This window comes from Protomyctophum parallelum (assembly GCF_964188405.1).
Source record: "Protomyctophum parallelum genome assembly, chromosome: 20".
In the NCBI taxonomy this organism is placed as follows: Eukaryota; Metazoa; Chordata; class Actinopteri; order Myctophiformes; family Myctophidae; genus Protomyctophum; species Protomyctophum parallelum.
The window spans coordinates 41,406,640-41,427,611 of record NC_139718.1 but is presented as its reverse complement, the minus strand read 5'-3'; the positions used below and the strand labels follow the sequence as shown (position 1 = coordinate 41,427,611).

Here is a 20,972-nt window from a genome sequence, read left to right as displayed (position 1 = left end):
TAACGTTTCTATAAATGATATTGGTTATCGTTAAGGACATAAAACCTGTATTTTCCATATAGGGAAGGGACCTTTGCTCCTGTGGTACTTATGTGTTTGTAACCTAGTAACAGAAATACATCCAAATGTATGTTTGGGAGGTTTGTGGCATATATTATGCAGGCTATTGGTGGTAAATGATAAAAGGTGCATTTATATAGTGCCTGAGTCTATGGGCCCCAGCAGGGCCTGGACTGCCTCTCTGGCATGCACACACGCACGCAAACAGTGCTGTAATTTATTATTTTATTTAAGTAAAAGTATCAATACCGCATTGTAGAAATAGAAAGTAGAAAGTTCTCATTAATGCAGTGTCCTTTTTCACAATGCTTTAATGCTTAAAATGTATACAAATCTTTTGAACATAGCAGATCTACAAGCTCACATTGCGTTGCATCGTAAGATTCGTAACACATTGTGAGCTTGTAGATCGGCTACAATGGCGTGTAACTGTAACAAACCTTTTCTTATAGTGGTTGGGGCAGACCTGAATTTGATTCATTTCATTGTATATTATTATTATTATTAAATATTTTTTGTCTTTTTCTTGACTTTTTATACCATGTAGCACTTTGAGATAGTGTCACATATAAAGTGTGTTACATTTATAATAATAATAATAATAATAATTATTATTATTATTATTAATAATAATAAACAAGTAGGCTAAATACGTATTTTATCCTACTGAAAACATTTAAATTAAACCTTAACTCAGTGACTATCAAATGTTTTCGTGTCAATGACAATTGGGACCCTCAAAGTATACATGTATTTGGCTGCATGTTGCACCAGGGACTCCCTTCGTGCAATGCAATACTTTACTCATCTGGGACATTTTATTTTGAAACGATGGAATTTTATTTTGAAGGTTCCAGCCGGCAGTCGTTATTACGGTTAGCAGCAGTTGACTTTATTGTCTGGCACACACAATAACAATAACACGGATGTTCTCAGACATCTTAACCGTTCAAAACGTAAATAAACATATGTAATTACACTGTTTCGAGTTAAGTGCGCCATGTCCATGCAGTCATCACACAGTAGTAAAGTAAGTTGTATTATGTTCTCTGTAAAAAAAAAATGCAATCTCATTGCGTAACAGTCTGTTTTACAATTACTAGCTCACATGGCGCAAGCTCACCGCACGGAACACTGTAAGCACAGCTGTAACCAACCCCATGTTTGTGCCGAATCTGGGTTGAACGAGATCTAGGGACTGTCAAGAGATCCCTCTGGTGTTGTGCCTGACTGTGTCTGTGTGTCTCTCCCGTTTTTGAAGTAGTAGTTTGACAGGTACATGTCATGGATCATGTCTCAGTCAGTTGAGTATCTTGTAGACCAGGCCTAGCTCTGCTCCATAGGTCTAATGCATTGCATTTCGCATTAGAGCTATGGATCAGAGCTAGACCAGGCCCATTGCAACTGAGTGTACTCTGTCCTCTACTACCATCCATGAGCCATCCCACCCTAGCATAATGAGCAGTTACTGTAGGTGTGAGACCAAGTTGGTAACCTGACCAGTTTGTTTTGAGAGGACTTTAGCCTGGTTTTAATGGTTTTATATTATTATGAGAGTAAAAAGTATTTTGGATTCAACTGGCAGCACACCACAGTTTATTTAATTGTTGGAAATACACTGGCATTTATTATAATTAATAATAATAATAACCTTGCCCTGCACAGTTGCAGTGATTTGTTCTGTCTTCAACAAATCTAGGCTATATGCCAAAAATAGCTGCACAACACAATTTGCTATTTTTGGCTAATGTTCCCCCCAGAATAAATAATGCCTCTGGGGATTCCTGAATGTCAGGTAGTTGGCAATATTAAACATAGACTATAGCCTTATAGCCACATGTATATAGTATATTAATTTGACCATCACCCAGGGAGACATGCTTCCACGTATTGTAGCTTCTCAGGTGCTTTGATATTGAGATTATTAATTTAACAGCACAGTCTGGCTTGTTAGTTTCCGGCACTTAACTGTTTTTCTTTCTTTTTTTTTAGATATTTTTGGGGCTTTTTCTGCCTTTATTGGATAGTGTACAGTACACTGTACAATATGGTGACAGGAAATGGGGAGAGAGAGAGATTGGGAGTGACACGCAACAAAGGTCGTCGGGATCGGGAGTCGAACCCGCAACACGCTGTCAGGCTGGATTATCAGCCTAGGTGCCCGGAACGCTAGGCCGGCCCGGGCAAACAACACCTAACATGTACGTATCAAAGTCGTTAAAGTCCTTAATCAATTCCTTCATTCCAGACCAGCGTGTGGAATCCAGACTGCAGGTGAAGAGAACCTCTCCAGACCCAGACAGACACCGGCGTTTCTGTCAAGGAGGAACCTGAAGATCACTGCCACCTCAGTAGGTTTCATGCTGTATTTCTTTCTTGGTCTCCATTTTTCTTTTCTTGTTTCGACCAGGCGTTGATGGTCTTATTGGACTGTCTATTTCTGTTCCAATAACTTAACTTTTGAGAGTGTAAAATGAAACCAAATGGACCCTTATTGGTCCATTTGGTTTCATTTTATACTCTCAAAAGTTAAGTTATTATTAAACATCTACATTTTTTTATTCTTATCCTAACGTCGTCAACAAAATAATATTCTAAGTCTTGGGTCTGCTCTGAGAGCCTAAATCTCATCGAATGGTGGTCCATGGCTAAAATGCCAAATAAATAATGGTCCTTGCTACGCAAAACCTTAATCCTTTTAATTTGGATGTAAAATGTGTGCGTACACAGTTAATACCATGGGTATAATTAGTCTGCCTGCCGTACTTTACTGCAAGTAACATACTTTTAGGTGTCTTTGAACTTTTCCGGATATGTGACAAAAAAAATGCATTATTATTCACTGAAATAGCCTATGTGGTGGAACGTAAAACAAAAAAAAGCATTATGGGATGTTTTTTTTCCAAGACTCAACCATGGATTATTATTAATATTATGTTCTTTACCTTGTTTTAGCGAGTGACAGCAAGTGACAATGGCAGAGGAACAGGCGCCAGACAGTGGCGTAATTAGACCAAAAGCTAGGGTGTTGCGGGGGTGAACGGTCATGCACGCGCGCGCAGCGCGCGTGCATTTTTTCGGGTTTTTATCGGGTTTTTTCTTACTTTTTTGCGGTTTCTTGCGGGTCTAAAGGCTAAATTGTAACGTGTCAATGTGCGCAAAGGGCTTGAGACAACATAAGCCTTTTCAAAATATGGATGTTTATTTAAGCACGCAAAAAGGAAAAGGGCACTCCTGACCAACAAGTTAACAACCATTATTGAGCTTAACTATACTTTACTTCATTGTGAATGTGTGCCAACATACTTCAAAACAGCAAACCTATTTAATATAGAGAGACCTGACCTGACCCCAAAACAAACAATAAACAGCACAGTAATAATGCGCTAGGATGAATGAGAGTGAACTTAATGAAATAATTAATTGAAAGACTAAACAACAACACACCAAGGCCAGGCTACTGTCTGTTTTCAAAATAAATGTATTTATTAAGCCATACAATATATGTTAATGTCAATCAATAAACCAAGGAGGCACCGCAGATAACGTTTATGGCATTTATAAATTGTAGCTCTTGGGCGCTCCTTCAAGAGTCTCTTTTTCTCTCTCTTTCTCTCTCTCTCGCTGTCTGTCACTGTCTCTTCCTCTTCCATCATTGCTCGAGTCTGTCAGACTCTGTCTGTGGATTAATAAGGAAGAATGGAAAAGGGAAGAGAAGAAAGTTCCTATTACAACCACGAAAAGCAACCAGCCAGTCAGTCGGTCAGTCAGTCTGTCCCCGTTTTTATCTGCTGTCTGACTGAGGCACCACAGGCTCGCAGCGCACATCTGTCTAATCACAACAGATAGCGTTGCTATCCAAGGTGCTGAATTCCACACAACACAATACTGAGCAGTATTAGAAGCCTGTAGTCCCACTCATTGGATTCAATCATTAAGTAAACAATCAACAGCGATACATGCATGCAGGCTAGCAGAATAAATTAAACAAATACAAATGATTCTTACCTTTGATACCAGCAGGCAGCAGCTGAGACTCAGTCCATGAGGGGAAAACGACGGGGTCGTAGTTTAGCAAAGTCTGTGACCAGGTCATCTAAGTTGAGCGATTTGACCAAAACTGGCTCCACTGCCATTAACATCAGGTGTGTAAGCCTTTCGTCGCCCATCGTAGTCCGGAGATAATCTTTGACTCTTTTCAATACAGAGAAAAATCTCTCATTGGATGCTGTTGTTACAGGTAAAGTGGCTGCAATCCGGAAAAGTTTTCTAATTTCAGAGAAGCCAGTTGGCAGAGCATCTAACTTTTCAAGGGCTGACAAGATGCTGCCATCCTTTTGCGTTAAATATCCTTGTGCTGTGTAACATTGAGATGGGAGCAAGGTGCGGTCAACATGGATGTCATACAGACTTGCAAAGTCGTCAATCATGTCGGCATCCAGAAATTTGGGGCTGCTTGAATCGAATGCCTCTATGGACTGCAGAAGGGCCTCATTCTGTGTAAATCTGCGAGTAAACTCTGAAATAAATCGATCTATAATTTCAAAATAGAGCCTCCTATGCATGTCATCATTCTCTGGCTCTCTTTGTCCACTGCTGGCCCAACAAACAAACCCAGCAAGCAGTTTTGACACTGTGCGTACCCTCGTAGGACGGGCGAGTGGGGTGCTGCCTGCATCCACATGATCCACGGGCACATCAACTGTAGCAGCAAATGCTTTGGCTTTTTTTACTGTAGACTCCCATTCGCTTTGTGATCTGTTCCTCTCTAGCTGTTGTTTGACGCTGCGGATGAGACCAGTAGCTTTGTTTATGGCAATGCCACGTTCTTGAAGCTGCTCTGATAGTGTATGTGTGACGCCCAGAATCTTGTCTATGGCATGAAGTTGCACAATGAAGGTAAACGTCTCCATATGCGTTTTTAATCCTAGAGCCTCAGCCGACCCATCACGGTGGGATTGTACAGTTGCATCCAGTGTAGCCAGTATGGCCTCATATCGAAGCTTAATTTTATTAACTGCTCTGTACCAATATAACCAGCGGGTGTCACATGAGCGCTCCAGTTGTAGGACCTTCTGCTTCAGGTGAGTTTGAGCGTCCATAAAAAGCTGGTGTCGGGTGTTGCTATTTGCAATGAAGGTATACATTTGCCGCACAATGCTGAAAAATTCGGACACCTCTGGAATGTCCCGAATGGTATCAACAAGAACAAGGTTCAGTCGATGTGCGTAACAATGGATATACACGGCATGAGGAACTTTTTCTTTGATCTTCGCCTGGACACCGTTCATGCACCCACGCATTACACTGGCTCCATCATAACACTGGCCAATACATAACTGCATGTCCAAACTAGCTCTAGATATTTCTTCACAAATGAATGTAGCCAGCGACTCAGCACAGAGGTCCTTCATATAGAAGGTGCCTATAGCACGTTCATTAACAATGCCATTATGCACATATCTCAAGAGAATTGCAAGTTGTTCTTTTTTTGAGACGTCTTTCGTTTCATCAACTAATATGGAAAAATATTGTGCCTCCTTTACCTCATTGGTTATTGTATTTTTGATTCTATCCCCAATCACTTGAATCATGTCATTTTGACTTTCAGGGGAAGTATAATAGCCATATTTCTTTTCCTTAGACTTCAGAGCCACATCAGATTCAGCTGCAACTCCTGCAAGGGTATCAACAAACTCAAGGAAGTTTCCTCTATTGGTAGAGCTCTCCTTTTCATTGTGCCCACGAAAAGGCAGTCCCTGGCGTCCAAGTAACGCTGTAGCCTTAAACAAGGTTTTAACATGAGCCCTGTTTTCTTGTACCTCCGCCGTTCTGTTAGTGACAATTTGAGAAGCAACAGATTCCCTCTGGCCTGCGCAAACAGCCCTGTAATTATTCCACGCCAGCACTGCCCCTCTGTGTCTCCTACCATCCACATGGTCTTGAAATTTGGTTTTCATGTTTGTCCATGTTTTAAATCCCATTCCCTGGTCCATGAAAAATCGACAACCCCTCTTTTCCCCTGGCAAAAGGGTGTCGTTGCTGAAGTGACGACAGGCAAAACAATAGACTGAGTCTGAAGTCACGGAGTACTCAATCCAATCATGCAACTTGTAATATGCTGCAGAAAAGCGTCTCTTATTTGTGACTGGAAACACTGTTACATGAGGTTGCACAGGAGAGTCATTTTTTGACTTACTAATGTCAGTGGCGGCTCCTGTTTGCACTAGTCCTTCTGTTGAGGCAGTGAGTGTGACCCCATCCCCTGGCCCCGCAGCAGCAGCAGCAGCTGCCGCCGCCGCCGCTGTAACTGTTGTTGAACTTGAATCCGGTGCTGTATCGTCGTCTGAATCTGAATCTTGTTCTATTTCTGAATTTGAACTTGTCGCTAATGTTGGTGCCGGTGGTGGTTTTGCTGCCGTTGTTGTTGATGTCTGGTCGCAGTGGTCGGCATTGTTGTTGTTAGTGTCAACATCGAAACTGCAACTTGTGGATGGGGAACTTGAGTTGTTCTTGTTTTTTTCTTTTTTCTTGAAAAAAGCATCTAATGCCAACTGTTTTCTTTTCATTTTTTTGTCTTGACTAGAGGCTAGAGCAGAGCTAGAGAGAAGATGAGCCTATCTGTTTGTTTTTGTTGTGCTTCCGCTCCACGATCACAACCTGTGTGAGGGGGTCAGTAGGTGAGTGACGTGCGTCACGTGCGACGTGCCTTTGATCGATGTGTCATGATCATCTCACTGCGCCTGCATGTGCAGATGCACTAATGCGCTGATCACATATCACAAGAACAAGATGTACAAAAAACAACATATGGATGTTTATTTGAGCACGCAAAAAGGAAAAGGGCCTGACCAACAACCAAAAAAAAAAAAAAAAAAGCATCATTGACTTTATTTTTATTTTTATGAAATCGCTAGGGTGTTGCCATGGCAACACCCTAGAGGCGCAAATGACGCCCCTGGCGCCAGAGAGTGAAGGCAGTGATATCGACGAACTTGATGGTACCAATTATTTCTCCGGGGGAGCGTGGATGAAAGACCTGTTTTTTGAAGAGGAGGAGAAGGATGTTCTCCGTGAGTTCAAATCGGACTGGAAGACAGAGAATTTCCACCCACGCACGAAGATAGAGTTTAACCGCCAGCCGGGGGTGAAGGTCGAACTTCCGGACCATGCGACACCGTTAGATGTCTTTTCTAAGATGTTCACCGAGACACTGTTTTCGCGACTTGTGACAGAAACGAACGCGTACGCAGAGGAGAGCAGGAGCGAAACGAAAGAAAGGTCCAGAGGACATAACACTTGGTTTCCCGTTTCTGTGACAGAAATGAAGTCTTTTATCGGGATGTGTATTGTCATGGGGATTCTCAAGCTGCCAGTCACAAGAGACTACTGGCGGAAGACAAAATGGCTTTTCCAAACCAATTTACCCCAAGTAATGTCACGGGACAGGTTCACCATGATTTGGAGGTAATAAAAATGATAATGGTAATTATGATGAAGATTAAAAAAATATATATATAGCAGAGCTACAAAGTGCTGTTAATTTCTCCTATTTTTGTGTGAAACTGTATTATGACAAAGAAGGAGATAAGAGGGGTCTGCCAGACAGCAATGATATACAATACGGTATCCTATTGTACTGTATACACACCATCAGAGCCATAAAGTAAGACGACAACTCCTGTCTACATGTCGAAGTGTCCTTGGGCAAGACACTGAACCCCAAATTGCTCCCGATGTGCTGGTTGGTACCTTGCATGGCTTCCGCCGCAATCGGTGTATGAATGTGTGTGTGAATGGGTGAATGTAATGCACAATCTATGTAAAGCGCTTTGGATAAAGGCGCTATATAAATGCACCATTTACCATTTACCATTTTAACTCTGTTCACTTCATGGGGCCAGCCTCTTCTACATAGACTTCTAATGAACCGGAAGTCTGTGGGCTCGCGTGAGTAGGCTACATGAACCACGTGACCAGGCTGTTTTCTGCCCCCACAATGTCGTAACTCTGTCTTACTCTATGGCTCTGCACACCATGTATTGTACATATAATAATGTCTCATGGATAATAACTGTAACAACAGATTATGTCACATATGCTTTCATCAACATACAAGTGTGAATATCTTTGTGTATTATCAGGTATCTCCACCTACAAGATAACCACGCAGATGACGTAGACCGCTCGGACAAGCTGTGGAAGATGCGATGGTTTCTCGACTACCTCTCCGGTCAATACCAGTCACTCTATGAAGTGGACGGCTCTGTGACAGTAGATGAGACCATGATGAAATACAAGGGAAGACTAGACTTCCACCGGCGGTATCAAACTAAAAAACAAGGTGTCAAGGTGTGGGTCATGGTAGAGAGCTCCACCGGCTATGTCGCAAACTTCCAGGTCTGCACAGCAGGACCCGGGTCCATATACGGGAAGGCTATGGCTCGCACTGTCGTCATGGATCTAGCCAGGCCGTACTATGGCTCTCATCTGTCCATATTCATGGACAACGCCTACTCAGGGGTGGAGCTTTTCCAGGAGATGGCGAGACACGGACTGAACGCCTGCGGCGATGTTCGTTATAAAAGCGGACTCCCAGAGGACCAAACGACTGGCGACGAGGACGCTTGGTTGGGTAAATCCGAAATCAAAGTGGCTCAGAAGGATGACCTCACACTCTGTGTTTGGCAGGACGACGGCAGGTTTGTCATGGTGATGTCCAATTACCACGATCCCACTGAGAAAGGCTCCATGAAGAGGAAGAGGGCCGAGTCCGACGAAAGAACCGACGTGGTGGTGCCGGCATGCATCGCCGACTACCAGAAGAACATGAGGGGTGTGGATTTGCTGGAGCAGATGCTTGGATTATATCAGTACCTGCATCGCTCACATAAATGGTGGAGGAGGCTCTTTTTCTTCTTCCTGTCCGTCACGTGCTATAATGGCTACGTTGCTGCAAAGAGTGCGGGAGGAAAAAAATTCAAGTACAAAGGTTACAAGGACTGGCTGGAGGACCTGGCAGAGGAACTCGTCGTCCCGGTGACCACCAGGAGTGCTCCTCAGTGCTCATCTCGGCCACCCGAGGGACCCCCCACGGATCAGCACGACTTTGCGAAACTCTCTGACAAGAGAAGATCTTGCAAGCAGTGTATGGCGGAAAGGTGCGGCACTGACACGCGTGTCTCCACTACTGTCTACGGCTGCAGACAGTGCGACGAGTCGTTACACGTGGAGTGCTTTGGCAAACACGTCCGGCGATTTCAGTAGGCTGGTGATGGCATACTGTACAGTACACTAAAGCCTACATTTGGGATCCTTTAGGATTTTATCGATGTTGGTTCCTTTTATGGCTCGATTCCTAACGGTCCCCTTAATGCTTCCTTTATGCTTCCTATCATTTTGATGATTCTTCTTTTATCATACATACAGTATTGCATATAAATATTAAAGCAGTGGTTCTCAAAGTTAGGTCCAAGGACCCTCTGGGTTACTTGATGGGGTGGTTCCAAATGGACCCTCTGGGTTACTTGATGGGGTGGTTCCAAATGGACCCTCTGAGAGTGTACAAATGATGATGGTCCTTGAAATGAGAACCACTCTAGTATTTAGAACCACTACTTGTATTGCAGACGTGAAGTCCGCATACCAACTCTTGACGGCTTTTAAAAGACAGGTGCCATTAACTGTATATAACGTTGTATAGTCTCCGTCGGGTGACAGGATTCAAATTCAAAAGCAGCAGATCAGCAAGCTCTGTGCGCACCCTTGTGCACAGAGCTTGTGGATCTGTGACTTTTAATGCTTTTGTGTTCTGCCGTATTATGTAGGGAGGTAATTTCTGAAAAACAAAAAGCTGTGGATGTGGAAGAATAAGAGGTTTCTGCCTGACAATATCTGTGTTATGTTGTTATTACACGACCTTAGCCAGTTTGTTTGTTTTATTGAAAATGTGTCTACTCTGTCTACACATATTTCAGCTTTCAATTCAGTTCAGTTGTGGTACATGTTCAGTTCAGTAGGATGATGATGATGGCATACAGTACAGAGGCCAACAACAATATAACTAGCTTGTACACAGTATATGTAATCCTTTTTGCCAAGTGTAAACCTAGTTTACAACAGCTCAGGATTTAATGACGACCTAATCAATAGTTTTTTTCCGCTCTGGTAATAAACGTTTTTGAGGAGCTTTAAAACGGTGTGCAGACTTCATCCTTCTTCTGCAACTTGTCCTTACAGTACCACTATGTTTTTGTCCACTGCCACTGAAGCTAAAGTGTCTAGCTGAATAATAAAAAAGACGAGTATCTTCTTATTTTTTTAACACTTCAGCTCAGGATTAACCATTCACCATTTATTGCAATGCTATTGCATTCAGATTGGTGCCATTTGGCGGTGGCTCTGCTCATGTGATATTACACCTGTGCAAGCGTGACACAGAATCTGAGATCATAAACCCCCCCAGAAGCAGAGCATGAGATACAGTTATGCATCAACCTGGCTAGAACCCTTCAAGGGCATAAAATGTAATATACACATTAACATTACATACAGTACAATCCACAGAAACAAACTTGTAAATATTGAGCTAGCAATGTACACATTCTGCCTTCCGTGCCTACCTGAGCTACACTGGATTTTATATTTTCTTTGTTTGATTACACTTCAATGAACATTAGGCAAAAGGAAATGCGTTTATTTTCAATGAATATATAAAGTTTTATTAAACCTTTCTTTTTTTCTATTACTGACTAAAAAAACAAACAAACGTGAACATAATTATTATAACCCCTGTCTTGGCTCCCTGTGCCTACTGGACATTTTAAGATTGATTTGAAGGTTATTTTATTTGCTTTTTAATTATTAAATGGGCTGACCCCTCAGTGTCGATTCTCTGAACCCTACAGCAGTGGGTCCCAAAGTGTCCATTTGTACAATCTCAGAGTTAAATTAACTTTGATTTTACAATATACATTGGGGTCCCAGAGATAGAAATGCCATTAAAATGGGGGACCGTAGCCTAATTCAGGGGTCCTTGAAATTAAACTGGTTGAGAATCACTGCTAGAGCCGTACAAATCTTCTCTTATGGGGGTTCCTTGGCATATATTTTCTAATGGGGGGTCCGCAGGCTGATGAGTGTCAATTTGGGGACCTTGACATGGAAAAGTTTGGGAACCAGCTGCCCTACAATAACTAGAGCTCTGAGATCTGCTGATAAACTACTGCTATTCAAGGCGCACTCAACTAGAAAGAAAACCACAGACGCCGCCCCCAGGCTCTGGAATAACCTGCCCCTCCATATTAGATCTACTCAGTGACAGTCCATCACATTTCTTTGTGTTTTTATTTGTCATTTTGTGTACACGCATATGCTCGGATTGTTTCACCATTTTTTGTCAACTTTAGTTGTTTTAAATGTGCTATAAGAAGACAGTTTGATTTCTGCTACCAACACTGAGAAATGCATGTAGTGAAAGTTGAGAATTCAGTTTTTTCTTTTCTTCAGAAAACGGAATTCAACATTATTTTGTTGAATCTTATGTCTCTAAATGTGGTGATGAATTGAATACACAGAACCACAATGGACACAACCCCAATAGGGTTTTTTTGTGTTTTCCTTTTGCACCATATTGTATAATCTTCCCATTGTAGGCTACTTTTTTTGCCAACTGTTAATAAAGTATTCAATCAATCAATTTCTTAGTGCTTTATTTCATGAAAAGACTCAAGCTGCAATTTCTTATGTCTGAGAACAGCAGGAACATGCTTAGTTTTAGAATGAATGATACGTCTTTCAACTGTAAAATGGTTGAAAAGTATCATGCGACTGAGCTGTGTGTGTGTGTGTGTGTGTCGTGTGTGAGTGCGCGCTCGCGCGTGTGTGTGTGTGTGTGAGAGAGCGAGAGAGAGAGAGAGAGAGAGTAGGCTATTATACTCATGTGAAGGCCCCTTGTAATACCTAAAGACCAAATACTGCATCAAAAACGGAATTGTATTGCTCACCTATCGCTTGGATTCATGGATTGTTAATAATTATATCTGGGATTTATAGCGCTTTTCATGAACTTGTACTCAAAGATGCTTTACATGTGTGGGAGTTGAGTGGAATTTTATCACACATTGCGATGATATGGACGGTTAAATTAAACTGACATGAAGAGCATTAATTGGGTCGTCCACTCACAGTTAACAGTCTTTGTATTGGGTTTGTGCTTGAAATGTACTGTAATTCTGCAAACTGCTAATAAATATTTCAATCAATCAATCAATCAATCAATCAATCATCACAGTAGTTCTCAGTTTGACCCTCCGGAACAGCAGGGGGCGGCAATTAGCTAATTGTGAGCCCAGCTGCTTCCCGTAGTAACTGAACTCGCATCACAGCTCCATACAACAATAACAAAAGTCAACATGGTTGTGAAGAAGAAGAAAGCCTCTGGTCTGGGAGGGACCGCATCGGGGATATGTGATGCTATAAGCTAATGTAACCGCGGTAAGCTTGTGTGTAGCGAATCGCAGGGGTCCCAAACTTTTTCATATCAAGAACCCCCAAATTGACACTAAATTAGCCCGCGGACCCCCATTTGAAAAAATACGCTGGGACCCCCTCCTAGCACCTTTCGCGACCCTCGGCTACCTTTTCTGAATTTTGGACGGTAGGCCTACCCCATAAGAGAAGATTTTTACGGCTCTAGCAGTGATTCTCAACCATATTTCTAACTCTGGGACCCCCAATTTATATTGTAAAATCAATATGTGTTGATTTAACTCTCAGTTACAGATAAGGGTCCATTTGGTTCCTAACTATCATTTAACTCATGGGGACCCCCTGGAACTCACTCAAGGACCCCTGCCCTGTGGGTCCCCGGACCCCACTTTGGGAACCACTGGCATATAGTATGTAGCGTGCGTGCTTGAGTGTTATATGAGGAACACATGCTTTTGAAACTGTTGTAAATACCGGTATTCAAGCCTGGGTGGCTTTGTTGGTTCCCAAACAATATTTATAGGCTATAGCCTACATATTTTCTCTATGGGGAAAATAATGTGCTTTAGCCTACTGCTTTCAATCTGTGACACCAGCAAATGGCCGCCATATATCAGTTTAACCAGTAACCACATTATTGCTCGATTGGTTGATTGAATACTTTATTAACAGTTTGCAGAAAAAAGCACAGGAAAGTACAGTTCCATACAAGGTCTGCTAAGAGTATTTATAACCCAAGAGAGCACTATATGGTTTGTTTCCATTGGGGTCCCCCATATTCAATTAATTTGAACATCATCTATTTTCAAAATAATCTTGAAAATCATGTGAGATAAATGTGAAATATTGCACGGGGGTCCCTGGCTGGCCGGCACAAGACACAAGACAATCTTTCACAACCACACTGGAACACAACATTTAGGAAACAAGCCCAAAATAGCAAACTTTAGTTTAGAAACCAGTGTTTGCCATGTCTGCTTATTATAAGCACTGGGTTGGGGTGGGTTTCTTGTAAAGTTGCATGTACATAGATATTGGTAGTTGTGGCCTTGTGGGTTGTGTTTTTTGTGGGGGCTTGTTTCTAAAGTTTAGTTGCTTATTTGGGCTTGCTTCGCAATATTGTTTAAACCACTGGTTCATAAGCAGAAAGACGGGGCGTCGCACACCGAAGGATGAATGAGGCTCTTTGGATGCAAAAAAATTGTCTTTACTTTGAAAAAGTACAAAAAGTGACATGGTGAAAATATAGTGGCACAGAGTGGCACATTTTGGTCCTCAGACCATCAACAACGCAAAGACTCTCGCCTCCCAGTTCTTCTGCGTGTGTATAGTGTCGACACACGCAGAGATGACAGATCAGAATCTCACACACACTCGCTTGCACGAGACAGAGTTTTGGTATTGAATGAATGAAGTTGAACATAATATTATAATTAGGCCTGCATCGCATTGCCTAAAACACTGAATTATATAAGGACCGCAGTTGGAAAAAGCCTGCCGCTGGCTCCCATGCATTTGTTGAAGAGACATCTTTCTACATTTTCAAATTATATTGTTATTAACTTATTATGCTTAAATTATCGGTTTGGCTGAATCTCGGATAAAGTACAGTAGGCTATGTAGTATGTACATATAACTACAGGCATTAATAACTACAGACATTAATATAGTTTACCGCATTATGTACAATTATATAGCCTACATTTAACAAACAAGCTTGATTGACATTTGTAAATGGGTCAATACAAAAACTGCCACGAGGATGAAACCAGAAAAGCACTAAGACTTCTTTACATCAGGTATAAAGTAAAAGGAAAACGTGACAACTGTATGGAAAAAGGGGAGGCGGAGGCGTGGGGGTGCGCTGCCCGGGACAGTGTGCTTTGCGAGTCTTTGCATCAACAACACTTTGATCCCTCTTCCACCGGTTGGTTCCCGGTTCAGTTATTTGTGGTTCTTTGTCCATGAGCCAGAGCTCCAAAATTGGAACGTTAATTATGAATTTAGTGGGCAAAACCATACCTATATTAGATTGTTATCACAATGAAACTTCCCCAGTTGATTACTTACACGAAGACAATGATTTATATTGTATTGCAAATTTTAAATTCGTTCATCCTTCAGTGTGCGCTGTGGTAGCCCCGTCTTTTTGCTTATGGACTTGAATTTCAGACTGGCCTCTTCACACCTGAGCGCAAAGTTCCCTACCTCCTTTAGTGGTTCTCAAATAATTATGGAATTATCCAGATGTGAAAATATTTTGTCCCAGGGACATGTTCAAAAATTGGCCGCTTGTTTCTCTTGTTATTTATTTCTTCATGCATCATTAAATAGTCCCCTTCCTTCCCTCTCCCCAGAAGACCTCCATAATAAAAGAGGGACTCGGGCCAAGAGGTGCACTATGAAAAAAGGAAAGCCTGTTGAAACCGGTGAGTAAATGTAGCCTATAGACCGATTCCGTAGCGGGTCTCATGGTCGCAGCCTGCGTATTTCCTGTAGGTGGACTCGACGTAGCTGCGGGGGTAAAACCCTCACCAGGCGCATCTCTTCCACTACAGTGAACGGCAGAGTGACTGATGTTAGTTTGCCTCAAACTTTACTCTTTTACCTGCTTTTTTACTAACACTAACATTACAAAGATGCCCAGAACATCGAGATGAACCTGTGTAGTTTATGGCTGCTCCAACAGTAGTGGCAACATGCAAAATAAATAAATACGGAATGTCAAAATATCCACCATGGTGGCTGAGACCAGAGCCATTGAGTAATGGTTGAGACAAAGCAGTGAAAGATACTACTCCTACTAAAAGAGGGACTCAGGCCAGGAGGTGTACTATGAGAAAAGGAAAGCCTGTTGAACTTGAAACCGGCGGTGAGTCAGGGCAAGGGGGGGGGGGGGGCTGCTTAGATTAACGCACGCGGGTACAGCTGAGGGCTGATTTGTGATTTCACCCAACACCTATGCTCTGTTGGAGACCCCTCCTTAGACTCAGAGGGACACTTCAGTGACTTCACCCTTCTTTCCAAAAAATATATGTTATTGACGTTTAGAAGATTTAGAACATTTCCTGCGGTCTTTGTGTGTGTAATATCATGTGGTTTTAGATATTTTAGATTTTCTACTGGGCTCACTTACTTCCTGGACTGCATCAAGGACTGTCTAAAGACATTGACATATATGTTTTAACAAAAAGGGTGAAGTGTCCCTTTTTAAAGTCGACGTGCTACCAGTGTGGTGAAATGATTGCACTGCATTTGCATGCTCAGTTCCCTCTCGCAGGGGCGTGCACAGACATTTAGAGGGGCAGGTGCTCAAGTGAAAAAAGGGCACCTTGTGCAGCGTGTGGAACCGGCCGGTTGCCTTGTTAATAGTGAGAGATTTATAGATTTTGGGGCATAAATAATATATTAGAAGCTTTATTTTATCAAGAATTGATCAATGTCACCATGGTCCACATACTGTACTGTATGCTACGCAAACCTTAATCCTTTTAATTTGGATGTAAAATGTGTGCGTACACAGTTAATACTAGGGATGCGCCGATCCGATACTCGTATCGGAGATCGGCGCCGATCCGGAGCTAAAATTCTAGATCGGGTATCGGTGGCAATGGGCCGATCCATTATCCGATCCAGTTGCCGCTCCGTTCTCCCGTTGGAACTTGAGACATGCTCCTGTCTGCCCAGTGCACAGCGCACAGTCAAACAGTCCCCAGGCTCCCTCAGCCCGCTCCCTCCTGAGCCTTGAAAGTTGAGGTGAGGGAGAGGAGGGGCTGCGCTCATTCTCGTTCTGTCACTTCTGTCCCCCCGCTGTGTTCTTCACTTCTTTAACAGGTCGCTCGTATTTCTTTATGTAAGATAAAGAATCAGATGAACACGGAGAGCCAAAGAGGACGTCAGTTGCAAAATCCCCCATTCAATTACATCCTACTTGTTGTTGCTGTTCCTCATGTTAGCGATAGCTGCTAAAGCTATCAACAGTAGCAAAAACACAACACTGCTAGGCTAGCAAGCTAACGTTGCAGCAACACGATCGTTACCGTGTGTGTGTGTGTGTGTGTGTGTGTGTGTGTGTGTGTGTGTGTGCGCGTGCGTGTGTGCGTGTGTGCGCGTGCGTGCGGGGATTCCGAATATTAAAATAATAATAGTACTTTGAGTATGCTGGCCCACAGTAGCTACAGAATGTGCGTAGGGAGAGGGAACATATGGGGCTAATGCTGGCCATGAAGCATTGAATAATATCTGAATAGAACATTAACTAGAGTTATATAAATAAGGAATAGAAACCAAAATGATGTGGTTGACTATCATCAGAAAGAAATTAAATTGTGGTTGTGCTTTACAACTTTCCTTTTATGTGTAGGCCTAGCTGGTTTATAATCCATAGTTACTATGTATAATAATAATAATAATAATAATAATATTATACATAGTAACTATGGATTATAAACCTAAAATAATAATAATTATTATAATAATTATAGGCATAATATAATTATGCATAGTAACTATGGATTATAAACCTAAAATAATAATAATAATTATTATAATAATTATAGGCATAATAATAATAAAAAGAATAAACATTTTAAAAACTATGAAAGTGCATAATACTGCACAGCTTTTATTTGTACTTAGAATGTTAAACCCTGTTAAATCGCCATGGTTGACCAATATTATTAATCCACGTGTTAATAATATATATTATATTATTATATATAATATATATAATAATGTATTCAATACATTACATTATACATTAGACATAGGGTATCGGATCGGTACTCTGTATCGGCAGATACTGGACCCCCATGTATCGAAATCGGTATCGAATGCCAAAAAGCTGGATCGGTGCATCCCTAGTTAATACCAGGTGTAATTAGTCTGCCTGCCGTACTTTACTGCAAGTAACATACTTTTAGGTGTCTTTGAACTTTTCCGGATATGTGACAAATAAAATGCATTATTATTCACTGAAATAGCCTACATGTGGTGGAACGTAAAACAAAAAAAAAGCATTATGGGATGTTTTTTTTCCAAGACTCAACCATGGATTATTATTAATATTATGTTCTTTACCTTGTTTCAGCGAGTGACAGCAAGTGACAATGGCAGAGGAACAGGCGCCAGAGAGTGAAGGCAGTGATATCGACGAACTTGATGGTACCAATTATTTCTCCGGGGGAGTGTGGATGAAAGACCTGTTTTTTGAAGAGGAGGAGAAGGATGTTCTCCGTGAGTTCAAATCGGACTGGAAGACAGAGAATTTCCACCCACGCACCAAGATAGAGTTTAACCGCCAGCCGGGGGTGAAGGTCGAACTTCCGGACCATGCGACACCGTTAGATGTCTTTTCTAAGATGTTCACCGAGACACTGTTTTCGCGACTTGTGACAGAAACGAACGCGTACGCAGAGGAGAGCAGGAGCGAAACGAAAGAAAGGTCCAGAGGACATAACACTTGGTTTCCCGTTTCTGTGACAGAAATGAAGTCTTTTATCGGGATGTGTATTGTCATGGGGATTCTCAAGCTGCCAGTCACAAGAGACTACTGGCGGAAGACAAAATGGCTTTTCCAAACCAATTTACCCCAAGTAATGTCACGGGACAGGTTCACCATGATTTGGAGGTAATAAAAATGATAATGGTAATTATGATGATGAAGATTAAAAAAAATAAAGTGCTGTTAATTTATCCTATTTTTGTGTGAAACTAGTATGACAAAGAAGGGCATTCATTTACAAAATATGGAGATAAGAGGTGTCTGCCAGACAGCAATGATATACAATACAATGATATACAATACGGTATCCTATTGTACTGTATACACACCATCAGAGCCATAAAGTAAGACGACAACTCCGTTCACTTCATGGGGCCAGCCTCTTCTACATAGACTTCTAATGAACCGGAAGTCTGTGGGCTCGCGTGAGTACATGAACCACGTGACCAGGCTGTTTTCTGCCCCCACAATGTCGTAACTCTGTCTTACTCTATGGCTCTGCACACCATGTATTGTACATATAATAATGTCTCATGGATAATAACTGTAACAACAGATTATGTCACATATATGCTTTCATCAACATACAAGTGTGAATATCTTTGTATATTTTCAGGTATCTCCACCTACAAGATAACCACGCAGATAACGTAGACCGCTCGGACAAGCTGTGGAAGATGCGATGGTTTCTCGACTACCTCTCCGGTCAATACCAGTCACTCTATGAAGTGGACGGCTCTGTGACAATAGATGAGACCATGATAAAATACAAGGGAAGACTAGACTTCCACCGGCGGTATCAAACAAAAAAACAGGGTGTCAAGGTGTGGGTCATGGTAGAGGGCTCCACCGGCTATGTCGCAAACTTCCAGGTCTGCACAGCAGGACCCGGGTCCATATACGGGAAGGCTATGGCTCGCAGTGTCGTCATGGATCTAGCCAGGCCGTACTATGGCTCTCATCTGTCCATATTCATGGACAACGCCTACTCAGGGGTGGAGCTTTTCCAGGAGATGGCGAGACACGGACTGAACGCCTGCGGCGATGTTCGTTATAAAAACGGACTCCCAAAGGACCAAACGACCGGCGACGAGGACGCTTGGTTGGGTAAATCCGAAATCAAAGTGGCTCAGAAGGATGACCTCACACTCTGTGTTTGGCAGGACGACGGCAGGTTTGTCATGGTGATGTCCAATTACCACGATCCCACTGAGAAAGGCTCCATGAAGAGGAAGAGGGCCGAGTCCGACGAAAGAACCGACGTGGTGGTGCCGGCATGCATCGCCGACTACCAGAAGAACATGAGGGGTGTGGATTTGCTGGAGCAGATGCTTGGATTATATCAGTACCTGCATCGCTCACATAAATGGTGGAGGAAGCTCTTTTTCTTCTTCCTGTCCATCACGTGCTACAATGGCTACGTTGCTGCAAAGAGTGCGGGAGGAAAAGAATTCAAGTACAAAGGTTACAAGGACTGGCTGGAGGACCTGACAGAGGAACTCGTCGTCCCGGTGACCACCAAGAGTGCTCTTCAGTGCTCATCTCGACGACCCAAGGGACCCCCCACGGATCAGCACGACTTTGCGAAACTCTCTGAGAGAAGAACTTGCAAACAGTGTATGGCGGAAAGGTGCGGCACTGACACGCGTGTCTCCGCTTCTGTCTACGGCTGCAGACAGTGCGACGAGTCGTTACACGTGGAGTGCTTTGGCAAACACGTCCGGCGATTTCTGTAGGCTGGTGATGGCATACTGTACAGTACACTAAAGCCTACGGTTGGGATCCTTTAGGATTTCAACGATGTTGGTTCCATAACCGCTCCCTTTTATGGCTCGATTCCTAACGGTCCCCTTAATGATTCCTTTATTTTTATTATCATTTATATTATCATTTTGATGCTTCTTCTTTTATCATACATACAGTATTGCATATAAATATTAAAGCAGTGGTTCTCAAAGTTAGGTCCAAGGACCCTCTGGGTTACTTGATGGGGTGGTTCCAAATGGACCCTCTGGGTTACTTGATGGGGTGGTTCCAAATGGACCCTCTGGGTTACTTGATGGGGTGGTTCCAAATGGACCCTCTGAGAGTGTACAAATGATGATGGTCCTTGAAATGAGAACCACTCTAGTATTTAGAACCACTACTTGTATTGCAGACGTGAAGTCCGCATACCAACTCTTGACGGCTTTTAAAAGACAGGTGCCATTAACTGTATATAACGTTGTATAGTCTCCGTCGGGTGACTCAAATGTCCAAAACTGTTTATTTCCACCCTTGTGCACAGAGCTTGTGGATCTGCGACTTTTAATGCTTTTGTGTTCTGCCGTATTATGTAGGGAGGTAATTTCTGAAAAACAAAAAGCTGTGGATGTGTTATGTTGTTATTACACGACCTCAGCCAGTTTGTTTTATTGAAAATGTGTCTACTCTGTCTACACATTTTTCAGCTTTCAATTCAGTTCAGTTGTGGTACATGTTCAGTTCAATAGGATGATGATGATGGCATACAGTACAGAGGCCAACAACAATATAACTAGCTTGTACACAGTATATGTAACCCTTTTTGCCAGGTGTAAACCTAGCTTACAACAGCTCAGGATTTAATGACGACCTAGTCAATAGTTTTGTTCCGCTCTGGTAATAAACGTTTTTGAGGAGCTTTAAAACGGTGTGCAGACTTCATCCTTCTTCTGCAACTTGTCCTTACAGTACCACTATGTTTTTGTCCACTGCCACTGAAGCTAAAGTGTCTAGCTGAATAATAATAAAGACGAGTATCTTCTTCTTTTTTTAACACTTCAGCTCAGGATTAACCATTCACCATTTATTGCAATGCTATTGCATTCAGATTGGTGCCATTTGGCGGTGTCTCTGCTCATGTGATATTACATATTACCTGCGCAAGCATGACACAGAA

At 42.3% G+C, this 20,972-nt stretch overlaps 1 protein-coding gene across 3 annotated transcripts; it reads left to right on the top strand.

The window, feature by feature from the left end:
• The first annotated feature begins 882 nt into the window (after positions 1 to 882).
• On the top strand, positions 883 to 20,072 carry LOC310877958 (piggyBac transposable element-derived protein 4-like). 3 transcript variants are annotated; one of them, XM_083791976.1, is made up of 5 exons: positions 883 to 1,090; positions 2,309 to 2,411; positions 3,016 to 3,057; positions 7,030 to 7,527; positions 8,205 to 9,358. In XM_083791976.1, the coding sequence occupies exons 3-5, from the start codon at positions 3,035 to 3,037 to the stop codon at positions 9,325 to 9,327; spliced, it is 1,644 nt and encodes a 547-aa protein (XP_083648102.1). In that variant the 5' UTR covers positions 883 to 1,090; positions 2,309 to 2,411; positions 3,016 to 3,034; the 3' UTR covers positions 9,328 to 9,358. The 3 variants fall into 3 exon arrangements, with proteins under 3 accessions (XP_083648102.1, XP_083648104.1, XP_083648103.1); XM_083791977.1 differs by lacking the exon at positions 883 to 1,090 and adding an exon at positions 1,405 to 1,534; XM_083791978.1 differs by lacking the exons at positions 3,016 to 3,057; positions 7,030 to 7,527; positions 8,205 to 9,358 and adding exons at positions 17,639 to 18,178; positions 18,669 to 20,072.
• Positions 20,073 to 20,972: the final 900 nt, after the last annotated feature.

Bases quoted from the DNA above. Each gene is read 5' to 3' on its own strand.
- LOC310877958 (XM_083791976.1), top strand. From the start codon at position 3,035: ATGGCAGAGGAACAGGCGCCAGA. The intron at 3,058-7,029 runs CAGTGGCGTAAT...CCTGGCGCCAGA, and splicing joins GCAGAGGAACAGGCGCCAGA to GAGTGAAGGCAGTGATATCG. The intron at 7,528-8,204 runs GTAATAAAAATG...GTGTATTATCAG, and splicing joins AGGTTCACCATGATTTGGAG to GTATCTCCACCTACAAGATA.